The 25,585-nt window shown below is 40.5% G+C and overlaps 1 protein-coding gene across 2 annotated transcripts in view; it reads right to left on the bottom strand.

Annotated features, from left to right (window-relative positions):
- Positions 1-223: 223 nt before the first annotated feature.
- The window catches only part of LOC149088516 (uncharacterized), a 59,629-nt gene continuing 34,267 nt past the window's right edge, over positions 224-25,585 (bottom strand). For both annotated transcript variants that reach the window (XM_089248045.1, XM_089248046.1), the window contains exons 3-4: positions 21,921-21,980; positions 224-2,081 (exon numbers count right to left, since the gene is read on the bottom strand). In XM_089248045.1, the coding sequence (XP_089104171.1) occupies positions 1,894-2,081; positions 21,921-21,980 (248 nt within the window). In that variant the 3' untranslated portion in view covers positions 224-1,893. The remainder of the gene's footprint in view (positions 2,082-21,920; positions 21,981-25,585) is intronic.

Below are 25,585 nucleotides of genomic sequence, written 5' to 3'. Positions count from 1 at the left end.
ACTTTTTAGCAAACAAAAAAAACCGGGCCATCTGGTCACCCTACTCCAGTCTTGAGCAAAAAATAAATATTTTAATTTCTGCTTTGCTCTGAAAAACATATCCCATCAGAGTCCTCAGCAACCTAGGAGCCTCTTCCCCCGGGGATTCACGGACCTCATTATTAAGAAAACATTTTCTCCTTGAATAATAACAATTAATGAAAAAGACATGACAACCATATTTACGAAATTAATATAAAAACCATTTATTAACATATTTAAAAAAATATTCATAAATTACATGAATTCATGTTACGAAAAAAAATTATACTTCTGAACATGAAACAATTTTCTTTTCTTCTTTCAAATATGGCACTTGCGGAAAATTCACGATATTTTTCTATCATAACTAAAATACTAGTATTAGGAACATTTTTGATTTTGTTAATACGGGGAGGGATTTAAGGCACTTATAATAGTGTAAAATATTTAATTATAAAAAAAGCAAGACATTATTGTGAAAGCTTTTGTATCTACAACATTTATGGCTTGTAACAAGGTGCTGTTATAGTGAGCAAAACAAAGGATAATAATAATAATAATGATAATTACTGTGTTATTCGAAGTTGTTGTCCATCCATTGGTCGAGGTCGGTCCAACATTATCACGATTAGACCTCGCATTTCAAAGACGCACGTTCAAAATCACAGCTGATAACACTTACATAAGATCCTCACATTTAAGTCTTTGGGAACTATCTATTTGTCCTTAATAGGATTCCAGTCGTTATAGCTCGTCTACCACCGTGAAGGGTCAGCAGACCTCCGCAGTCTGCTTGTGACGTCTGTAAGTAGTCCATTTTCCCTCACACAGAGAATATTCGTGGAAAAAAAAATTCCCCTGCTCGTGCCAGTATCATCGTTGTGAGGAAAAGAAATTATCGGGCTCAGAATTGGCGATTTCTATGCCCCACATCCAATCACTATGCGGTATTTGTGAGCCAATCAGGAAGATTCTACGCCAAAATAAGAAGAAACGAAATAGGATGCTGTGTTTCAAACTGTGGCAAACTTTGTTAGGTAGTCTGAATGACGTTTATGGCAAGCAGTGCAGAGGCCTTCTATCTCTAGGAGGTGCTGGAAGGATGCGTCGCGGTCTCAGTTTCAATTCCGGGGGAAAGAATATACATATATTTTTTTCCCCTAACAAGCTTGAGGCGAACACCGATAGATGGAACCTTCATTTCCAACCCAACTCATTAAAGGCAGTAAATTGCAATATAGCGGTATGGTATGGCCAGAGTTGGTGTTTGGTAAAGTAGTAATTCTTATATAAGGACCGAAAAAAAAAAGTAATTGCCTCTCGAACTGTTCCTAATTCAGAAAACTGCTACAGAGCCGGTATACCATTTGATCACCATTTGTGCACCAAATTGATCAATGCGGATTAATATCAAATATGGCAACAAGAATATGATGACTCAAATTCCAAAAAAAAACCCTCCCAACAAAAAAATTAATACAACCAAATCCCATTTCTATACAATCATGAAAATCGATTAAAATTACCAATTTTATAGTAATTATATACAATTTCAAAAAAAGGCAATGTTTGACTCCCAAATTGGCTACAAAATATTATTGGCCCCTATTTATTATTCAACAGTATAAACATATGTATATAAAATATTTTTTTTCCACATATGTGGAAGACCAACGCACTGAAATCGTCTCGAATATTATTTACAAGGACTATGTCCGCGATGACGAGAAAATTTTCCACACAGTGGTCACGTCTCCTATCGGTCAACAGCTCTGTGGATAGTTCGATAGTTTTATCTTTAAGATATAACTTGCTACCGAATGTGCGTATTAATCACAAGCGAAACGTTGTCCTTCACACTTATAATGATTTTCACTTGATTTTCGGCATGTGTCTCTTCATGTGTAGGGCCAGGTGATCGGATCTTGCGAATGACCGATCGCACACTTTGCACTTGAAAGGTTTGGCGCCCGTGTGTTTCCTGTAGTGCCTGGTCAGTTCGTCCGAACGAGCGAATCTCCAGTCGCATTTCTCCCAGGAACATCGGTAAGGCTTCTCACCTGCAAAATAAGAACAAAACCGTTAATTAACATGGAATTTAATCACGATTCTTGACATAGTTTATACTTATTAAAGGTAAAAAAAATTCAAAAAGACTATTTTCAAGCACTTTTCTCAAGAAAATTCAAAAATTAAAGTGTATCGATATCGTGGTTAATCGATTTTTTTCCGAAGAAATGAACTTAATTGAATTTTTTTAAATAATATTCAACATTTAATCATATTTCAATTTGAGTTTGAAATTTCAATTTATAAAATATATAATTAAAATTTTTAAAGCAAATTATAGTTCTAATTCAAAATCATTTCATGTTTGAAACAGTACTGAAAAATTTGCCTTCGGATAAAATGACCATATGAAAACCCGTATTTAACGGGAATTATCGTATTTTCATGTGATTTTGGAGTCATGTCCAGTTATTTCCCATATTTTCAGCACAGCCTATTATAATTTTTATTCCTTACTGAAATAAAATATTAAAACTATTTTCCCAGCCTATATATAAATTATATTATGATGAAAATATAAACACTATGTATATGAAGATCCATTTCACATATTTGTCATGTGTTAGTTTCTATAGAATCCATTTATATAAACCTACATTTTCAATGCAATGATGGTGCTTTATTTTCTGTGTTTGGTGATTTTTTTAGCAATCAATCAATAATTGGCAATTTTGGTTATCTTTGGTATTATTTTTGGTGGCCATTGGGGATTTCCCCAAGAAAATATAGTCGATCTTCATATAGGATATATGTAACTGACATTCATTAATTCAATAGTTTAAAATATTTTGAAGCAATATCTTCAGCAAACTGCGCTGAAGAAATACCATAAAGATAAGTGACCATATGTCCTAGTTTGATCATTGTTCCGGAATATCGTTGTTGCTCTACTCATTTTTACCCCAGTGGGACATGGTTTGAGGTGGGGGGCAAAAATGTTTTGGTAGAAATTTACACAAAAAATTTTTTTCAAGCACTTTTGCTGAGCTCAGTTGCATCGTCTGGAATTCAGTTTTTGGTCTATCTGATATAGGCTGATCGAGGTTCCCGCAACCAGATTTTTCTTCAAGCTAATATTAATAGATTACATAGATTTTTCTATAACCATCTGATCACTGTATTGCCATCAGGCGTATTTCCTGAGAAATCATGTTTTTTTTTGGTCAACCCTAAGTATAGCCGAGAGCTTGGCTTGGCTAATGTCATGTACACACACGATCTGTGATCAGGAGTTGGGGTCACCTGTTGGAGTCACGTTTTCAGCCTTGAGATTCGCTGATCACCGATATTCTTGCAACCCGAGCGAAATTTCGTGCCGTATTGCGACCAGCTGTTCATTCTGAACAACGCCTGTTTTTGGTCAACCTGACATCATCGAGGTTCTTGCACAACCCGAACAAAACTTTTAAACCACCTGGTTAAGGCACTGTGATTAGCTGTGCCTGCTGGAGTCACACTTTTGGCCTTGAAATTTGCTGATCATTGAAGTTCTTTGCACCCCGAGAGATGTTTTGAGCCAGTTGATTGCTGTATTGCGACCAACTGCATCGGCTGGAATCTAGTTCTTGATCTTGAAATTCGCTGATCATCGAAGTTCTTGCAACCCGAGCGAAATTTTCTGAACATTCTGGCAGCCGTATTGCAATCAACTGTTTGTTCTGAAATCCACAGGTTTGGATGCAGTACTGTGAAAGCTGTACCTTCATCTTTTGCAACATTAATGTTTCAAGTTTTTTTTGCTGGATTATGAGCAAATTCGAATTAATAAATCAATGATTCTCGAACCGGACGTTGACCTCACCCATCAGATGTCTCACACGGAACGGAACAATGCAACGATGTATCAGTGACATCTACTTTACCTTTTACCTTTATATACAACTGTACTAAATATATACTATTTCTAATAGTGATTGAGTTCGGTCACATGGCATGCACACCGCGAACTATGATCAGATACCAATATTGCTAAACTTTGACTCGCTTCAATATTCAAAGCACTGCTGTACTGTTTCAGCATAATGCTAACTTTAACTCCATAGTCCAAGATGGGGAGGAAAAAACGAGAAATAACATCCTGGACAGATACGCATAGCAATTTTATTATCTAACATTTCCTCGTTAAGGATTTTACTACATTCAATGGAAAGAATCCATCTACGATGGGCGAACCAAAGGAGATGACGCATTCAATCTGAAATCGGCCTTGGGGGCCCCTCGTCAAGTTATTGAACAGAATGGGAAGTAATAAGGCGACGCGTAGAAATAACATTAAAAGAAAAACTAAGACATAGAGGCCGTCATTCCAGGCCTTAAAGGTCAAGCCTTCTTTTTTTTGTGGTCAATTATTTGACAGTGTTAAAAAAAAAAAACAGCATGGCGGCAAGCCTTCTAGTCCCTTGCGGGGCGAAACCAAAAAAAAAAAAACCCAGCTAAAAGTGCAGCTGTGGTGTATAATGTAACTAGTGTAACATAACGCTAGGCGTTCCATAATATGACTGAATGCAGTTGCTGCCATCTTTGTTATTTTTTTTTCACTCTTACAAAAATATACCAAAAAAAAAGTAAAATAAATCTAGAAAGATGTAGATTGAAAAAGTGTTGCCGCCGCCGCCCCTGCCTTGGTGAAAGGAACACACACGTCGTGGTCTTATATTATATAAGGTCTGTATAAGATTCATGATGGTTCGTACGTATATTTAATGCCTTTGCCTGCTTGCCCTTTGGTGAATGGGTATCTAATTATACATGAAATGAACAGAGGGGGGAAAAAAAGTTCCGAAGCCCTTTTATTTTAATGAATAAATAATTAAATGATTTTTTTTTAGTATATGTAAAGAATGTGACCATCTGCAGTAGATTTCTTCTGTTGTTGAAGATGGATATCGTTTGGCTGAGAAAACTAAATTTAGCAACAAGTATCGCGGAATTAACGTATGTTGACGGAATCAGATTTCTTTGGTGTGTATTGTTTATTGTTATGAATGATTCATACACGAGCATAGGATACCCAGAAGCGTCAGGATGTTATGCACCTGTGGTTGCCTGGCTTGAATTTTATATGGAATATTTTGATTTCCGAACGAGTTCTGGGGGTACTCAGACCGGGGATATAGAATACTGGCTAATCGAGAACCAAGGCGACCCCCACCACTGAGGATACCGTTTTAGCACCCACATACTTGGGTGGAGCCTTTAGGCCAAAAGTTCTTAACCTTTAGTGTTACATACAATTCCCTGAGCCAATAAAATGAAGGCTACGGACCACTTTGCAAAATAATATTCAATGTGTAGCAATGCAAGCTTGATTGTTGTATAATTTACGCTCATGCGAACCCCTTTAAATCTCCTCAAGGACCCCCAAGACAGATCGACCTTTAGAAATCACACATGGAATCTCATTCAGAGAAATTTTGAGTTTCCAACCCCCAAAAAGTTCTTGAATTAACAGAAAGTGGTTGAAATAGCATGTGAAGCGTTACTTTCGATATATATATATATTTCAATTCTTTTTTGCAAGATATTTCAAGAATTAATTGTAATTTTTGATCACCTAACGGAAAGGGGGGGGGGGGCGCGAGTTCCTTATGCCTTTTCCTCGCGTACGTTTCAGTCCCCAAGGGGTCAGTAGACCTCTGCTCTAGACCAAGATTTTTGCAGAATCACAGAATTTATAGCATAAAACTTTTAAATATATATATAAAATACAGCTTTGAGTTGAGAGCCCCCCCCCCCCCCCCCCGGCACGAATACCATAGCAAAAATCTAGAAATATCGATGGCTCTCGCACAAATTTCCCGGGTTTCGAACTGACCATGGTTTTACAGAAAATATTTGAATGTTTTCGCACATTATAATGATACGTTCAGGGCCACACTTGAACTTGAGAGGACCTCAGGCAGAGCGAGTATTTGGAGAACTCTCTCGACTGGAAAATCAAAGATATTTTCCTCATTTTTTTCTAACTAGTGAGAGCTTCTTTGGCATCAAAAGCTAAATTTTCATTGGTGTTATAGTGAACAAGTCACATACAACCATAAATTGCTGTGCGAACTAAAAAAAGTTAAAGCCTCTGATTATTCAGATTCGTGAGTCAGTTACTAAACTATGTGATATCTGGGTAAATTCCCTGAAATCTCCAACCGATCACGTATTAATCAGGTTCAGCCTAGGTTCCTATCCCAGCAAAGTGTGGCGTTCCGAATCCACCATTAAATTACAGATCCCATCACCAATTAACCCTCGCGTCCAATGAATAATCTTAACACGGCAGAAAAAAAAATTATTGAAACAGACACATATCACAAGCCATTCATCAAATAATGGACCGAAGACAGAAACTTTCTCCTCCACTGACTATCCCCACGCCCCAAAAAAAAAAATTACTACAGTATTTCCATCCGTAATTTTATATTTTCCACATAAATCACAAAAAAAAAAACTGTGGGAAAGAAATTAAAAAAAAAATGGCGTAACTAAAAAAATTCGCGGAACAAATGTTGCGTCTTTTCCGCCGTTACGTATTTAGTGCAATTTATTGGTATTTTGAAGCGAGGAAATCCCACAGAATACCCAAAAAACCAATGCGTAGGGGAAAAAAAAAAATTGAAAGTTTCTTAAGATCTCTTCTCCTAAGGAAAGAAAAAGAACAATACATGCGGAAGTTGCATCCTCAAGATTTTTTTTTTCCCCTTAGCCTATAGGCCTACCTTCTATATTAAAAGCCCACCTCCTATGAGAGAGTGAGAGAAGAACAGCACCGATCTATCTTCCAATTCAAGATTCACCCCTCCAATAATTCTTTATAAGGGCAAAAAATTTCACATCAGGACAATTGTTGTGGCAACAGCTAAAACGGACTCTTTCATTGGACAGGAAGCAGGTTGGTAAAAAAGCTGTTTTTTTTCCATCTAAGATCTATCTAAAAAACGGGACCTTCCCCCATCCAAAAAGTCGCCGCTATCTTAAGATTTATACCTTCCCCCCCTAAAAAACTTCGAGAGCCAAAGACCACACCCACGTGTTAGGCTCGTGCCCGCCATCTTGGGTAGCTTTTTCACGCTAAAAAAAAAATTGAACTAAACTGTTTTTTAGATGGGAGGGGGGGGGGCCCTCAAGCCCCCCTCAAAAAAAAAAAAATATTCCGAGGGATCGTCTTAAGAAAAAATTCTCAATACACGGAAATGCTGATACCTTCAGCATTTAAAGGGCGTTTCGCCTTTTCCTACTTATTATTTGTGTGGGGTGCTTGTGCTTCCGTCTTTTTTTTTTTTCTTTACTTATACTTCGGTGCTCCCTCCCTCTTAAATATTACTGTTAAGTAATATGCAAATGAGGTTCCAGTTTGATTCTTTTGAGAGAGAGAAAAGGGAAATCGGGGGTAAGGGATGTGTATAAAAAAAAAATTGTGAAGATAGCCTCCCTCCTCTTCAAGAAGATGATGAATTTGGGCAATCAATCTTAATAGGAATTCAATAGAAAAATGACTGGCCCTCTCTGTGATTTCAATATGGCGAGCGAGATCTTGGAAGCTGTGTAGCGGAAGTAAAAGCTGTGCTAAGAGGATTTCAGCCTTATTCTTTCTCCCTTCATGCTGCTCTATTTTCGTATAAGCGCCCCCCCCCCCTATTATTTTCGAATTTTAAGAAATTTTGTGCTATAAGCATTCGACCTTGTTTTGCATAGAAGCTGACTTCCACACTGGGCTCAAAAAGTAGTACCATCGGCGAGTTTGGAGATTATGGTTGCCGTTTCAGGCCTAAGCACAATATAATATGAATCCTGGCATGCATTGAGGGATTTCATTTTTTTGACTTATATACAGGAATAAAAAAAAAATGGGGCTATACAAGACACGCATTGGCTTTGAAGGGAGATGGAGGAAGTTTTACCTTTGGGAGTTGTGGTGCTTTAGAGAAGGGATGTCCAATACACAGCCAATCTGAAACAGACACAACATATGATTTACTAATTTTATTCAGTACCGTGTCAGGTAATCGTACCCTATAGAAAAAAGAACTCGGGCTCGTTTTATTTAGCTTGAAATATCGAGTTTGTCTCATCAGCTATCGTTTGCATCTTTATTTCGGCCATCAACGGTTCTTTTACCATCGTGGCCCTAAAGCAATTCTTCCAGTCTTCTAATGTGGCCCAGGAAAAATAAATGACTTGAACTCCTGTTTTAGAATAACTTTTTTTACATATAATTCTTTACGTTTTGCACTGAAGGTTGCATTGAAGGAAGCCCATCCGCTTCAGTTCACCACATGATTACTCAAAGGCTGCTTCAGGAGACGGCATACGGTTGTACCTTCTTCATTTCTAGTATATTTTATCGAATTGTCAAAACAAAGCAATGGGAGGGTGATCCGGTAAATTTGTGTTTTCAACAGCCCGGAAATCACTATGTGGAACTCTCGAGTCATCTAGCTAAACGTCGGTGAAAAAACTTTATCAACTGTTTTAGACAGAAGGTCATCACGCCAGAAAATAAAAACTTGAGCAGTCCAATGAGACTTTGCCAACGTACACGAACAAGGGCGTAGCCAGGGGGGGACGGGACTTAAGGGTATGTCCCCCACCCCCCGAAATGTGAGAAAATGACCGAGAAAAGGGAAAAAGATGGCCAAATCCATTGTTCTGTCACTTTGGTTCCCCCCCTCCCCGAACGAAATTTCTGGCTACGCCCCTGTACACGAACCAGGATGTTTCAAGTGATTCGTTCAAGCTGCAAGCCATTACGGATAGCCATCAGCCTGTGGCACCATTGATCAGAAATTTTTTGTGCTTTCCTGGATAAATTTTATTTTTCCAAAAAAATTCTGCTGAAACACTAAGCTGATTTGGCTTTCTAATAGCCGCAGCTCATTTCCGAGCGAACTACACTTGTAACGAACAATCCATACTATAACAGCAGTTACGCTCCATCCCTGAAATTCACGGAACAATAATACACCAATTAGGAATATAATCAATTCCCTTGAAGTGTGTTATACGAATGCACACAAATACGATTATCCTATTCTTTATGGTCTTTCAATTAATCCTTTTGGTGCGGGAACAACAAGGCCCACCTCCTTCCAAAGAAAAAGAAAAATCAGTCTTTTTCTGGTCTCCGAAAATTTCATCTGCGTGTTTCCGCCCAGCCGCGATGTTATTTATTTTTTCTTAGAAGTTTTAAGAAAGTATTAAAAGGGATGTAGAGAGAGAGAGGAAGTAATAAGAGAACTTGTCCAAGCATCGAATTACAGTTCAGGACAAGAACAAGAAAACGAGAAAAAAAAAAAGGACTCTTCTCGAACTACGTGCATTAATTCGGTTTTGCAGCATTAGTAATGGCAGTTGGTTTTCACAGTCGACTCTTTGTGCTTATCGTCTCGAAATCTTTTAGGACATTTTTAGGCTGCCGCTTTTGGCGGTGTATTATTCCCCCATCCACCACGGGGATAGATAGATGTGTTATCGGGATTCATCTTTCAAGGACTTATTTCATCGTCATTATTTTCAACTACGATTCTTCACTACGTTACTATTCTTCATTGATAAATCCGCATGAAATCAATACCCCACCAACAGGAGCGAGCTGCAAAGCCTTTAAAAATTTTGCCTATTCCAGAACAATTCGTCCGCGCCCCGAGAGACTATGGAATTTGTTGTCATTCTCTGCAAACTAGAATATTTTACGATGACACGCGGCAACGGCCCCAAAAAATTTGATGGGACGTTCTAAACGGCTTAAGACTAGTAATTTACTCTTGTTGGCCATGACTAGGGCAAGGGATTCGTAATTCTCAAATATTTGAAAAACACCAATTCGCAAACAAAAACCCATGCAACATAAATTCCTCATAAATATACATGTGCTTGTGAATGAACTTATATGATGATCAACTCAATACATAGCATGGGCGGAGATTAGGGGGGGGGGGCATTGTCCCTCCCAGCATCAAAGGTGAAGTCGACTGATCTAATATATAGATGAATTGACATCATCATCGTGCCCCTCCCCCCTCGGATTTCCAAGTCTATTTCCGCCTACGATACATAGCCATGTATAAATATTAAACCATCTGTGCTATATGCAAATACATATTTCCCCTTAGCAAACAGATGTGCACAAAAAGGTGGGGTAGCACACAGCAGGCCTGTGCTCCTCCCCCAAGACGATTGAAAATTTTGTAACAAATGTATAATATCGACAGAAAATACCTTTATATATGCTGTTTTAAAAAAAATTTCTGCTAATTTAAAATACTTTTTGAAAGATGGTAACTCGAGATTTCTATTGAAGTGTGCCCTCAAACCCTCCCATCCACCAGTGTCCTCCACCCGAAAGATAAGTCTTGCCTATGGGGGAATTCATGCTAAAAATTGATTAGGAAGTTATATAATTACAATCAGAGAAAGTAATTGCAGCATGAGAAAAAAAGGTACTGTATAGTTTAATTTAAAAAAAGAAAACATTCCCAGGAAGAGAACAGCTCACAAACACAGTAACGAAAAAATCGTTTGCTTGTGACTATTTTTTGCGCTACCGTAATGTATTACAAGATTCCACGAAACACTAGTTAGGGGCCATTCAAGTATTGCGTAAGCAGATTTTTTTGCCATTTTTGACCCCCCCCCCCCCCGTCAGCAGCTTAGAATATTTCATATTTTCAAAAAGGGTGTTTGATGACGCAAGCAACTTTCAACCCCCCCCCCCCCGATGCTGACGTAATGCTTGAATGACCCCTTATATCTTGGATATGATGATTACACTGAAGAAAATTCATCTCTACCTTTACGGAGACTCGAACCGAGTGCTCTACGCCTAAGATATGGAAACACAATATTTCTCCCTTGGAACGCATACATATGTTGAAAGTCTCCGTACATGGACGGCGGCAGCAATCAACCTAATAGCTCACGTCGGAGTCTTCCGACGTATATACGCTCCAAGAGAGAAATATTATATCTTTTTCCATAGCTTAGGGGGTAGAGCACTCGTCCGGCAAACGCGAGGCCGGGGTTTGAGTCCACGTGGAGGCAAATTTGAATTGTTTTCATTTAAAAAATCCGTATAATCGTATTAATTTGCTAAAATCGAACTAAATACGATAAAATCGTAACGGTTGGCAGGTATGCAACAATGATCGGGATTGCTATTAATAATTGATTGCAAAGGTCAGAGAGAAGGTTTTTCCGTCTTGTCTACAGACTCAGGAGTGATAGTCCGAGAAGTCATCGTACAGAAATTCAATGAGTGTCAGGGAAAACGTCCCAACCCATTTTATCAAACAGCAATTTAATTCCAAGTGGTCGCCAACGTGGTAGGACAAATATCAAGAGTTGATTTTTATTTGTGGGGCCCTGGACAAAGGAGCCATTCGAGAGGCCTCACAAGTATAGTCACTTGTGGTTAAACAAAACAATTGGCAAATCGAAATTTGACAGGCAATCGAAACAATTGACAAATTGTAGAAATTTTGACTGACCACCCCTCCCCCAGGGCAATGACTACAACTAGCGATTGTCAAGAGAGCCCTGGTGGTGTAGATTTGTAAGGAAAAGCAAATGTATGTTAGTTAGACTATTAGAAAAAAAAAATTAATAGACTTTGATGGGGTTATTTTTCTGGTAAACTGATTCGACAAGAACCATTAAAGCCTTACTCTTATATGAAACGGGAATGGTTTGCAAGACGTTGGCGAAAAAATGGGGCAGGGTTAACTGAAATTTCGTGGTTTAATTCAAGCTCACAACTAATCAGCTGGACAGACACATCGATTCCAAACCCCAGAGATCTCTCCGAGAGTCATTTTTCAATCCGTGTCCCATGAGACTCGTTCCAACTTGGAAGGGGAGGGGGGGCAACATCCAAACGCCGCGGCCTGCTATGGCCCAACGCATTTCCTTTCCGACTAGTAGGCTTTTTGGACAACGGTGAATAAAGTGTCATATTTTGCATCAAAAGAAGGGAAGTCGACAGAAATTCATGATTTACTGCCCGAAAAACGACAACAGGGTATTTTTACGAGAAGAATATGATGCACTCTCGCATATACGAAATATAGGCCTACCTACCCAAGAAGCTAATTTAGGTCGGAGAAGTTGGATGGAGATGAAAAAGAATGGCTATACATATACTACGGAAGTACTTAAAGGTCTAAATAGAGGTTAAGATCAAGCCTCTTTTCTTTTCTTCGATATTTTTTTTCCATAGGCGCTGAATAGGCGTCGCTCCGAAGAGTCTTTCATCATAGCGCCGCTAGAGGACGCTTGAGATGTCATCAGCATTGTTGTATGATGGACGATGGTGGCATGATGCAATAGGCAGGTTCAATGAGAAGAATTGAGGATCGAGAGAAGGAGAGGACCACGCTCACTCACACACACACACACAACCCCTTGGTAAATTGGTTGAAGATAAAATAGGTACGGTAACATACCTAGGCCTAGGTCGAAGGTATACTGCATGTGGGAAAGAAAAATCACCCCCTCCCCTCCCTTCTCAGCCTATTGACTGGATAGGTGGTTAGAAAGGGAGGTGCAATTCTACTTTTTTTTTTTTTTTGGGTATACAGTACGTACTTGCGAACGCCCCTCAATAATAAAGAGCGAGTGCACCTCCACACTACACACACAATGGATCCAGCCACTTAATAGAAAAGATGCGCAAGGGGTTGGCGTTCTTTTTTTTTCACCCTCTCTCATATACGCGCGTACCATACGCATTCATGGAGCTCGTCTCTTTTCTAGGTTAGTGTCTTCTTCCGCTATTTCACAAGTCATACCTATTTCTTTGAAATTTGGTGTCAAATGGAAAAATTTCCAAGAAAAATGCGTTCGCCCGTGATAATACGTATCAACTGTAAAAGATATTGCTAATTCCAAAAGACCTTGGATCAGTTCTTCCTCAAAATGGTTTTTGGACAGTGGCCACCATGAATCTCCAATCTTGAAGCGGGGTGCCTTAGGATAAGATCTTTCGTGGAGCCACCTTAAAAGAAATTTTTGGGGTATAAAAATTCGTTTCGGCCCAGGGCCTCAACTACGGGGTTCAGACGGAGCTGGTGCCCCTGGCACCAGACCAGAGGGTAGGGGATGCGAATTCTACCCTTCAACATTACGGGAGGGGGTGCCAAAATGCTTGCTTGCCCCGGCTGACGAAACATCTAGTTGCGGTCCTGTTCCGGCCACCCGTATGAAACATTTTAACGAGTTCGGAGACAAAAACACTTTCTTGCCGACATATTGCAGAATCCAGCAGAAGCAGAACTACCACCCGGACGGAGCCTTGTCATACAATGCTTAAGTTCAACAAACACACTGAGAAAACTCAAACCAATTAGGGGAGTATAGTTTTTATTTATTTGTGATTTTCTTAATGTGATAAAATAATGACAAAGAACATTGTTAGGTATTCACAAAAAAGCTTTTCACAAAAGCTAATTATCAACTAAATTTTAATAAATTTAAATAAACAATACATATCCCCTCATTGTTGAGGGGAGAGCACCGGTGAAAATCACGTCAAAAGGAAGCCATGATCGGAGGAGTCACATGGAGCTGGAGGGGGCCACAAAAACCTGTGAAATGAATTCAGATGTGGAGAAATAAAGTTTTCAAGTGAAATATGGAGAGTAGGACTAATTTCAGAAAGAATCCAGCACAACTACAGTACTTATAGAACTACTGCCCATCAGTGAATGTTTTCCATCCAGACACGGCTCGGAGGGGCATCATGATAATGGGATCTGATGTTATGTCACAGATCCCAGTATGAAATCTGATACTGTTGGTTTTTTTTCCCTGCCGAGAATAAGTATGTAAATTGGTAGGCAAGTACTCTTCCAGGCAGGTAGAGGCAGGCCTGATACTGTAAAGATTGCCCCCCCCCCGCATAGAATTAAGGCCGTCTTAAAGCATGGGCCCAGGACCTGATGTCGATAGGGGGGGGGGGCTACAAGATAAGATCTGGTACCATGATTTTCGAAAGTAAGTCGATACGTAAAGTGTTACCTCAAGCCATACATGCTAGCATTGGAACCAAGCCTCTCTGTAGTGGTAATGCTCATTGCCAAGGAAAAGGGAAAGGGGGAGCGGTCCCCCGAACATGAAAAAATCCAATTTTTTTTTTTCCATGAGTTTTTCATGGCTGAAATTCAAATCAATTATCTTCAACTTTGGAAAAAAATTGTGACTCTGATATTCTGTAACAAACTAGCAGTAACACTTTACTTCAACAAACACCATCTCTGCGTATCCTATATTGCAATTTATTCCCATTGACCAGTTGTGTTGGAAACGAAGGCGCATCTATCGGTGGTCATCACCTCAAGCTAGTTAGGGAAAATATCTTATCTATATTTTTCCCCGTGTATGAACCTTGAACTTGAAATATTAGACAGACACCCACGTTAATATTCCTTACCGAACCTCTAATGTAAAGGGTATCTGTTGTAACACCTTTTCCCGGGTATGAACCTGGGACCGTGAGAGCAACCTACAGGGTGGTAGACGTGCATCTTACCACCACGCCACTGGGACGCTCAGCAATGACACCTGGCACTGCCGGATTTTCTTCATATACTGGGAGCATTAAAAACGTTTACCAAAAGTAGACACACATTCCAAAAGCGATTGCTGATGGATAGTTTCTGACCCTATCGGGCATTTGCTTAACTTTGTCGAACTCATAAAGTAGCCTATCATTTAATTTTGGGCCTGTTTGGCACACCTACAAAGATTGGTATGAAATATGTAGATTTTTGAGAGAACATAAACTGAAAAGCCAAAAAAACTGGTACAGGCATGCGTATGCAAATAAAGAGATATGGAACCAATCAGAGTACGGCGCTGCGGTCGGCAACGCCTATATAACACGACAAGTGTCTGGCATAGTTGTTAGATCGGTTACTGCTGCTACAATGGCAGGTTATCGACAGACGTGACAGACGTGCAACCCTTCCGCAAATTGCTGCAGATTTCAATGCTGGGCCATCAACAAGTGTCAGCGTGCGAACCATTCAACGAAACATCATCGATATGGGCTTTCGGAGCCGAAGGCCCACTCGTGTACGCTTGATGACTGCACGACACAAAGCTTTACGTCTCGCCTGGGCCCGACAACACCGACATTGGACTGTTGAGGACTGGAAACACGTTGCCTGGTCTGACGAGTCTCGGTTCCAATTGCTTCGAGCTGATGGACGTGTACGGGTATGGAGACAACCTCATGAATCCATGGACCCTACATGTGAACAGGGGACTATTCAAGCTGGTGGAGGCTCTGTGATGGTATGGAGCGTGTGCAGTTTCCGTGATATGGGACCCCTGATACGTCTAGATACGACTCTGACAGGTGACAGGTACGTAAGCGTCCTGTCTGATCACCTGCACCCATTCATGTCCATTGTGCATTCCGACGGACTTGGACAATTTCAGCAGGACAATGCGACACCCCACACGTCCAGAATTGCTACAAAGTGGCTCCAGGAACACTCTTCTGACTTTAGACACTTCCGCTGGCCACCAAAATCCCCAGACATGAACATTATTGAACATATCTGGGATGCCTTGCAACGTGCTGTTCAGAAGAAATCTCCACCCCCTCTTACTCCTACGGATTTATGGACAGCCCTGCAGGATTCATGGTGTCAATTACCTCCAGCACTACTTGACATTAGTCGAGTCCATGCCACGTCGTGTTGCGGCACTTCTGCGGGCTCGCGGGGGCCCTACACGATATTAGGCAGGTGTACCAGTTTTTTTGGCTCTTCAGTGTATATATACACATAGGTGTCGAATTTTTCATTTTATAATGCCATCTGTGAGTGAAATTTAAACTTTATTTTATTTATCAATAGATCTCTAGGCCATGATAAGTCCCTTTTTATGTCAATTGGTTAGTTTGTCATTAATTTGATATTTTATTCTATGACGATGCGGTCTTGGCGTGACGTCATTTTGTACTCGATGGGATAATGGAATTCAAAGAAATCCTTGAATAAAAGAAGTTTATATTAAAAAATAACCTCAGATTTTTTTCCGTAGTTTCTTACGATTCGCCGTAGTTTCCTATTTTATGGTAGCAATCTGTAGAAACTACGGAAATCACGTAGTAGTAGTTGGCAAGTATGTTTGCTCCAAGCTTGGAACGTGGCCCCAGAACTTCACTTGGGGATTGACCTCATTTATGATTTTTTTTTCCCCATTATAAAATTGCTCAGAAAATGAATTTCATAACTGGGGATGCTGGACCAAAATTTTGTATTTTAATGTTTTAAACCATGCATGTTCAACCCATGGCCCGCGAGCCAAATGTGACCCCAGCGAGTCATCTGATGTGGCCCGTAGCCTCAAATTATAAAGCCTAGTTACAAAATTTTGTAAAAATAAACTAAGCGGCACACTTACAGATCACTCAAGTGGCCCGCGACGTAGCCTCAAATTATAAAGCCTAGTTACAAAATTTTGTAAAAATAAACTAAGCGGCACACTTACAGATCACTCAAGTGGCCCGCGACGTGTTTGAAATGGTCCCGCACTCTCCTAAAGGTTGAGCCAGAACTAGAGGGGGCGGGAGGAGGATGCAGCTGCCCAGGGTGGCAGTTTCAAGTGGGAACAGAGAATACCGTTATAAAATTATGGAATTTTAATGTTATGGAGAGGCGGTAAAATCATGTTTGCCCCGGGAGGGAAAAATCGTAGTTGCGGCCCTGGGTTGAGCACCCTTGTTTTAAACTGTACAGCACATGATATGCTATTAAAAAACAATCATTTTATTTTTGGTTTCTAGTCAAAAACAGGGGTGTAAAATTATTGAAATTTTGTGGGAGACACCATCCACCTGTGGCCACCTCAGGAAAATAATCCATTACGTAATATAACAATTTTGTTGTAAAGGGCATCTTTTTCCTCAGCCACCTCGTTGGGCATTTTGCCTGTTGTGGCCTTGTATTGGTATTTTTATTTCTACAAAAGAAATTTAAACTGGCGTTTTTTAGATTCAAAATTTTCAATTCATATAATAATTTTAATTTGAATTAATAAAATTCTTAACAATAAAATCATTTTGGCATCATCTTAATGTATTGAAGCATGCCTCAACCCTACCGGGGTCCCCAGAAGAAATCTAACTATTCTGTCTTCGTTATTTTTACAGAAACATTTACTGCGCCAAAAATAATCTTGGCATTAATGCCCGGGAAGATCTCAGCTAAATGAATGTAGCGAGACCCCCTGCATCAAAGCATTCCATCATTCCCTTCCAACCCCGTACTCATAATATAGTATTGTATCCCTCAGTAAATTCTCACATAATGAACTTTTCTGCACGTGTTGAAGAAAGGATTGAACCCACACACACACCTGTTGAACATGAGGTGCATTTATAGTAGGTGGATGCGGCGTATAGATACACTACTCGCACAGTCTTCTTCTACGGAGGAGAATCTTCAACATCTGCTTCAAGACGATACAACGTTAAGTGAAGACAACCGAAAAAAGCAGAGCTAATTTCGTTCCTCCCTCCAACCAAGACAGGGTCCTTCCCTCTACAAAGACGAGGTGGGGGCCTGCCTCCTAGTTCCAAAAGTGGCTTTTTATTTCCCTCTCATCTCCAGTATAGAATCATGCTGAATGTCTCTTGGACAATGACGGCCCGACGGGCGAACTTCCTCTCGTCGACAGGAGGGTAGAGAAAAGAAGCAATAATAATAAGAAAAGAAGACGAGGTGACAACATTCCCTACCGAAAATCTTCTTCTTCCCACAAGATTTTCGTTTTCCCAAATTCATCCCTCCATTTCATTACACAAGGTTGTACTTCTCCTCCCCATCAAAAACCACTGCTTTTTTACAACAAGCCCGATTCTCCAAAAAGAGATCCACTCGTTTTACCGTATGTCCTATCCAACTGCATACAACTCACAGGTTCAACGGACTGACTGTCAAGTCTTCATTTGAGTGAAAAAAAAAAAAAAGCGGAGTGAGAGTTTACCTTTTCCACCGCTATACCATTTCAATGTTTACCACTCTTGGTTCAGGAAAGTGTGTTTACACGTCGCGATTTCCTCCTTGTGTGTGTGTGCATTATATAGATATAACTGAACTGTAAAATTATTGAATGACACACAACGTACTATCGATTCCTTCTTCCCGATGATTCCATCGGAAATAGTGAAGAAATGTTTGCTATTCCCAGTGGATATGTCCTCTGCGATGTCTTAAAGAATTGAGGAAGACATTGGAGATTCAAGGTTAGGCCAGTTTCTAACGAATACACTACAGCCTCTACACCAATGCTCCCCTGTAGGTGAACCGAGTACGATGAAAATTCAGAGGAAATCAGTCTTCGTTAAATAAAAATTGTCCCCCCCCCTCCGCCTTGGAGACAGCGCCTAGTTTCAGGATTTTTCATGGTCATTTGTATGTTATTCGAAAATTTAGTGTAAAAAAAAGAAAATAAGATTCTTCATGTGGGGGTCCTTAGGACTTTATCCATTTAAGTGTTGATAAAATACAGATATTTTTTCCAGAAAATATATTGCCGTATAGGTTTATGGTGGGAGGTCCTTAGAGAGATTTCTGGTCAGCCGTGAGATTTGATAAGAAACAATCATCCCTTTTTCTAATTTCTAAAAACTGAGTATCACATCATAGGGGGCATTCAAGTATTACGTAAGCAGATTTTCAGTCATTTTTGACCCCCTCCCCCTTGTCAGCAAAACACTGATCTCCCCCCCCCCCCCGTCAGCAGCTTAGAATATTTCATATCTTCTAAAAGGGGTGGTTGATAACGTAAGCAACCTTCAAACCCCCTCCCCCTCGTCATCAAAAGTTAGCAAATCCGAAACCCCCCACCCCCGATGCTGACGTAATACTTGAATGACTCCATATTCATGTATAGTAGATCTAGCTTGTAATGTTCCCACTTAGAACGTTTTCCCGCTTAGTACGACTTATTTTCGTCGTCTCACCTCTAAGTAATTTTCATTAAGATTTCCCGTTTAAAGCGTTTTCCCGCTTACAACATTTTTCCACGACGGTTTTTTGGAAAACGTTATAAGTGGAATACGCGTATATAAGGATCCGTAGTCTTTATTTTATTGGCACATGTTGTTAGTGGAATCCCCATAATGTTACTGAAAAACTCCTATGAGGAATACTGGCCCAGGAACCATCTGTCAATATACGTGACCTGGAAACTTCAAGTTAAAATGTATACAGAAAGGCCAGGCCCAAATAAAGCCTAGAATTTTATAACTGCATAATTCTTGAATGAAAGAAAAACTTGATAAGACAGTATAATCAGGATTAGAAACCCGGCTATCGAGTGAAATTAAAAACAAGCACGTCGAGTACTTTTTGCTTATCCAGTAATAAGGAGTGAGAGCAAAACAGCACTTCAAGTAAAAAGTTGAAGAAGTCTCCGCGACCGGTATACAAACATGTACGTACAGTAAAACCTGTCAGTTTGGAATGATTTCACTGTACTAATACCACTTATGTTCCCTCAGAAGGTATCATTGGTTCATCACGGTCAGATTTTGCATTCTGGTGGGCTAATAAGATTTTATAACTGATCCGAGAGCCAAACATTCAATCCACCTAGATATTGAGTTGGTGGACCCATCGTCTTCAAAGTGGAATACAGCTATCAAGGGCCGTAACTAGGATTTTTGCTGCCTTGGTCAAACATTATTTTGCCCCCCCCCCCAACTTCGCTATTCGATAATTTTTTAATGGTGTTCTTTGCTCCCACTTAAAAATTGCCGCCCGAGGTAGTTGCCCCCCCCCCCTCTAGTTACGGCCCTGCAACTACCCCATTATTTCAGCAGCCGAAATGTTAATATAAAATCTTTCACCAACTAATTACTATCTAACCAATCACGTTTGACCCTTGACAGAGCTCATTCAACATAAAGTCTTGGACAGTAGGCCTATGGTAGACGCAATAACACCACAGATGCGAGATGACCAGGGGCCCTGGGGCGTATTTACAGGAGGGGGGGGGGGCTTAGCGGGTTGTAGTCCAGGGAAGCAAATTTGATGAATGATTGGTAGAATTCGTATAACCCTCAATAAATCTGCCTCTGCCTAGACGGCTAAAGGCTAGATCAGTGAGCGACCAAAAAGTGACCTAGAGATTTTGCAAACACGCGAGTGAGCAAAAGAGTTACCTAGAGTGCTTGCAAGCATGTGAATGGTGAAAAGAGTATGAAAGCGTGTCAATGACCAAAAGCGTGATTTTAAAGTATGTGCAAACTTGTGAATGACCAAAATAGTGACCTAGAGTGTGCAAGCATGTGAATGACCAAAAGAGTGACCCAGCAAGTTATCATGTCAATGGGAAATTAAAAGAGTGACCAAACATGTGAATGACAAAAACAGCGTGCAAGCATGTGAGTGACCAAAACAGAGTGTAAGCATATAAATGACTAAATTAACGACTTAAAGCAGCGGTTCTCAACCTCTTTTGACTCGCTGAGCCCTTTGAAGTAAAAAAATTATATGGCGGAGCCCCGTAGGCCAATTTCCTAATTATTTTTTCATCAAAGTTACAGATTTTACTATTTAAAAATATTTATAATTATTTTTTTTACTTTCCTTACGCGGCCGCGGAGCCCCTGGAGAGTGCACAAGGCGGAGCACCGGTTGAGAACCGCTTACTTAAAGAGTGTGTGAGCATAGGAGTGACTAAAAGAGTAACTAAGAAACACAAGTGTTCTTGCAGGAGTGAAGGGAAGCCAAGCGGGTTATTGCATAGGGTGGCGAATTCGAAGAAAGAGCAGTAAAGAAAATTAGACTAGAATGTGGGAAAGAGAGAGGGCAGCAAAATTCATGTAGCCCGCAGGCGGCAAAACCATAAATGCGCCTCTGGAGATGAGTGCACAGAAGTAATTTCAACTTTCCGTCCAGTGCAACTGTTGGTTCAACACACACAAAAAACGGTCCTTCCACCACGAAGCTGTAAAATATTTTCTTTATAGAGGTCTTGGCTCCCTAGAGTAAAATAACTACAACAGAAAAAGTCGTTGCTGGCATTCATGTCGTGCCACCGTATAGATTTTTTTCTGAAATATTAGCCGGCACACAGCACGATACCACCACTACTACTACTAGTACTACTGCTGCTTCTGGCCTGCATCCATCCATTCATTCTTTTTCCCAAATTTTCTTGAATGGGAGTCGGGCTCGTTTATGTGTCACGTCAAAAAAAGCGGGGGTAAAGATAGAAAAAAAAAGGGGGAACCCTCCCATCTTCCCTTGTCCCAAGCGTCATCTCCACGGGTCCCGACTCGGGTCCGACCCAAAAGAGAGAGGTCAATCTGTACAACCGAAACACGTGCGTGGTCGACCCCTCATATTCAAACGACCTTCCTTCCCCCTCCCGCTTTCCAAACATTCTTGTCATATTTATCTGGGAGCCCGCGTATTCTAGTAATAAGCCACGGGGGAATACGTACGTGTAGGCCTAAGTAATGCCACTGAGGGGGAACTTTGATCCATTCACTAAGTTCCGAAAGCTCCACAAGGTGTCTTCTCAATGCCGACTAGGCCTAACGCGCGTGATGAATATCTTGTTCGAAGAGGTCATTCTTCAGTATAAAATGATACATTGGATACTGGTTATGAGGTATTAGATTACGAATTTTTTTAATAGTCGTTATGGAACAACTTTCTTGTTTGTGGGGTTCCATTTCGATCTGTGTAACCTGAAACTGATATATGCGACGAGTTTTCCTCTCGACCTCTGCATCAGTTGCATATATTATCCTCTTTTTCTACCAATTCCACTAATTAATTCATTGAAATTAATGTAAGACATGAATAAATACTCACCAGTGTGTATCCGCTGGTGAGCCTTCAGGTGAGAACTCTTGGTGTAGACTTTTGTGCAACCTAGACGCAAAAGATAGACACGAATTCAGTATTTTTCAACAATAATAATGAAAGAAATACTGTGGAAAATGGACACTTCCCGTTAGCGGACATAATTGTCCGCCCCAGAGGTGCCCGTTTTCGGTAAGATCCTACATAATCACAGACATCCAAAAATCGAGCTCATTGCATCGCATCACGTTCTTTTATGCCGTCGCCCCCAGTTAGAGGCTGTCTAGGCTCCCAGCCTAGAGGCGCTCGTATTGAAAATCAGTGATGCATTTCTGACATAGCAAGTCAGAAGTGTTTCACACTAAAGGGTGCTTTTCTTTTTTAGCTCTATGTAGGAGATTTTCGAACCGTAATTAATTCTAGGAGTGCCCCAAGATTACCGAGACGAGCATTTCGATATGTAACTTCGAGGGGAAGTCTCTGAGACTCTGAATGTAGTAGCGATCTGATTTTGACCATTTTCGTTATATCCAGAGGCCTCCACATTCTGCATCAGGGCCGCTAGGTGGGGTATTTGGTGACCCTCCCCGGTCAAATTTTTCAAGGGTCCCTCAAAAGTTTAAACAGTCAATGACTGCGGCACCGCTTAGGAGGCGTTCAGGGGGGCCCCTATGTAGTGACTTTATTTTGAGGATAAAAAAATGACGAGTTGTCTTTTTTGACTCCCTGACTGAGTGAGGCCTTGTCAGCCCCACCCTTGAGTGAGCCATGACATTCTCCGCCCAGATGAACTCTATTGGAATCTTCAGAAATCTGAGTTTCGAAACCCATCAGGACACCCTGTAAATTAGATTTCCGAACTCCTGGGATGGAGCTAGAATTCATCCAGGGGATTCTAGTCATTCCCTGAAGACGTGCATACAGAAATTGTAGAGGGCTGCAAAATGATTTTTACTAAAATGTATGAGCCCAGCTCTACTAACTCCGGACACCAGTTATACCTGTGCAGGTGCAGTTTCTGGAACCAGTACTAGGTGATCTGTGGGGATATTTTACATTCTTCGATCTCTTTTGATCAGTTTGGATTTTTTTATACGCCGCGCGAATGCTCTAAAGTTCAAAATTTTCCAACATGATTTCCACAGATGATGCTTTGGGTGTAATTAGATTGGTTACGACTCTAAAAGTTATTAATTCAAAATAAAAAGAAGACGGTTAATGTGTTGCAAATGCTGATTAAGGCAACAATATTCGCACGCTAAATCATTACAGGGGAACTGATACTTTCACCGAAAGATTGGCATAATTTTCTCAGAATGGATGGAGATACCTACTCGAGGATGTCTCGATCGCTCGTCTACTCAGGGCCGTCTTAAGAACATCATGGGATCCCGGGCTAAGTGATTTTTCTGAGGCCCTACCAGGCAAATTCTGCAAAATTTCAACTAATTTCCATTTTTGTGAGGCCCTGGGCCGTGTCCAAGTGGGCCCATGCGTTAAGAGGGCACTGCTTCTACTCGTCCTTTTTAATGTGTATTGTTGGAAGTGCATTCCGGATTCCGGGAACATAAATGTTAACTATCCGGAACCGGATAGGTGACTTCAAATGAAGAAAGTTTAGTAAGTTCGTATCCGTGATTATCCGAATATTGAGAGAGAGGGAGAAAGAAAAGGTGTCAGAGATAAGTGCGTACCCCTGCAGTTAATAAATCGTTTCTGAATTCTTCACACACATTGTAAACAACACTCCCCAGTACTAAGCAGCTCAACTAATACTAGCACTCCTCAGCTAAATAGGCACTGAATTCTATTCATTTACTTACCAGTTAAGCCTATACAACACGTATTGTGAAAATAAATTAAATTTTCTTATCAGTTGATCTGAGAGTTGGGTGTCGTACGCCCCACAAAAAACGCGTTTTTTTTATCAGCAGGGAAGAGTACTTTTTAAGCATTCTTTACTTCTTATTACAGTCGAATGTGTTTATAACGAAGTCGAAAAAACAACAGCGAAACTATTCGTTACAAGCGAGCTCCGTTATACCCGTACCGGCTTGAAAAATAATGCATATAAGCAAAATGAAACACCCATTTACATGCAACGACACGCAATTTCCGATAATCTAAATATTCTTAAAATAAATAGATTAAAATAAAGTAATTTTATATAAAAAATTTAATTAAAAATCTTACATAATTACATCAACGTAATATGTGTCGATCATTGTTTGTTTCTTTCTTGATATGATCGTGGACGGAAAAAGCATCGGGGATTTTTCGATTTTCCTATGACGAGAATCTTTCATTTACCAATGCCATCCATGTTTGTACATACCATAGCCATGGCCCCCACAAGGGGGAGACTGACAGGGCTCCAGCCCTGTGGCCCCGGGACGATTCTCATCATTTTTTTTTATTTTTTCACGCCATAAATTCACTATAAAGGGGCCCCGTGAAAAGTCTGGTCTAGGGGCCCTGCTCCAGGATGTGGGGGCCATGACCATAGCTGATAGACGAAGTTTTTACCACTTCTGCATCCTTCTTCCCTTGAAAGTCATAGTTTTCGGAGGGAGCAGCAACTGATAAAATATCCCAGTCTCACCTGCATCGTATACATCCGCAGGTTTGTGACGGTAAAGATAAGTCCTTTACTAGTCTTAACCATTTTTCAGCGGCTTCACTGTCAACCGAAGCACTCACTTTAGCCGGAAATTAATTTACACGCGATACCATGGCGTTCGTTAAATCTTTGTAACTAACCTCTCGCGTTAAAATTATTTTTTACTATTAAGCATGCAAAATGTAACGGTTTCTCTTTCAGAAGCGGGGGGGGGGGGGGGGGGGCTGTCATTGGAACATTTTGTCGTCTCACTTCTTCGAACACCTTGAAAAGAGCCACACCAGCCAGGGCCGTCTTAAGAGCAACATGGGCCCCCGGGCCAAGTGGTTTTTCTGAGGCCCTACCAGGTAAATTATAGAAAATTTCAACCAAATCTCATTTTTGTGAGGCCCCTCTTCTTTTGAGACTCCCGGGTCGTGCCCGGGTAGGCCCATGCGTTAAGACGGCACTGACACCAGCACGAGCTCCTTCTCTGAATCTCTTCTTGGAGATGGTCAGCTTACCATCTGAAAACTTCAAAATTCTTCTTTTTCATTTCTTCTCTTTGTCTTCAAAATTGTGGGTATCGAACTTGGCGGAATGCCGAATTTCTTTGGAACCTCTTTTCCCCCCAATTTTCCGCTCTCGACCAACCGTATGGCTTCAATTGTTGAAGCAATAGATGACGTCTTGTGCTTGGGCATTCTCAAAAATTAACTCCCACACGAAAAATACTACCACAACCAACGTCCGAATCTAGCTACAAAATAGCACGAGTGCACTGAGATGTTGTTATATTGTTTGGAATAAAAAGCTTCATTTTTTCTTTCTAATGAGGTTTTCTATAGACAAAATAGAACTTGGCAAGCAAAAGGGAAGCAAAGAACATTATACAGTACTCAAAAACACCCTTCCAAGAAAAAAAAAAGGGGGGGGGGCATTATCAGTTGCAGCTACGCATTGTATGGAAAGGTAGATTTACTGATAAGATTACTGATTTAGATAAGATTACAAAGAAATTCCAGAAAATTCCTGCTTAAATACCGGTTGAAAATTCGTTATAGGCGTACTTTGC

This window comes from Pholcus phalangioides, unplaced genomic scaffold (assembly GCF_987345545.1).
Source record: "Pholcus phalangioides strain wild (caught in Gottingen) unplaced genomic scaffold, Ppha-v1.0 ptg000003l_1, whole genome shotgun sequence".
Classification (NCBI taxonomy): domain Eukaryota; kingdom Metazoa; phylum Arthropoda; class Arachnida; order Araneae; family Pholcidae; genus Pholcus; species Pholcus phalangioides.
This window is presented reverse-complemented; position numbering and strand designations above follow the sequence as displayed.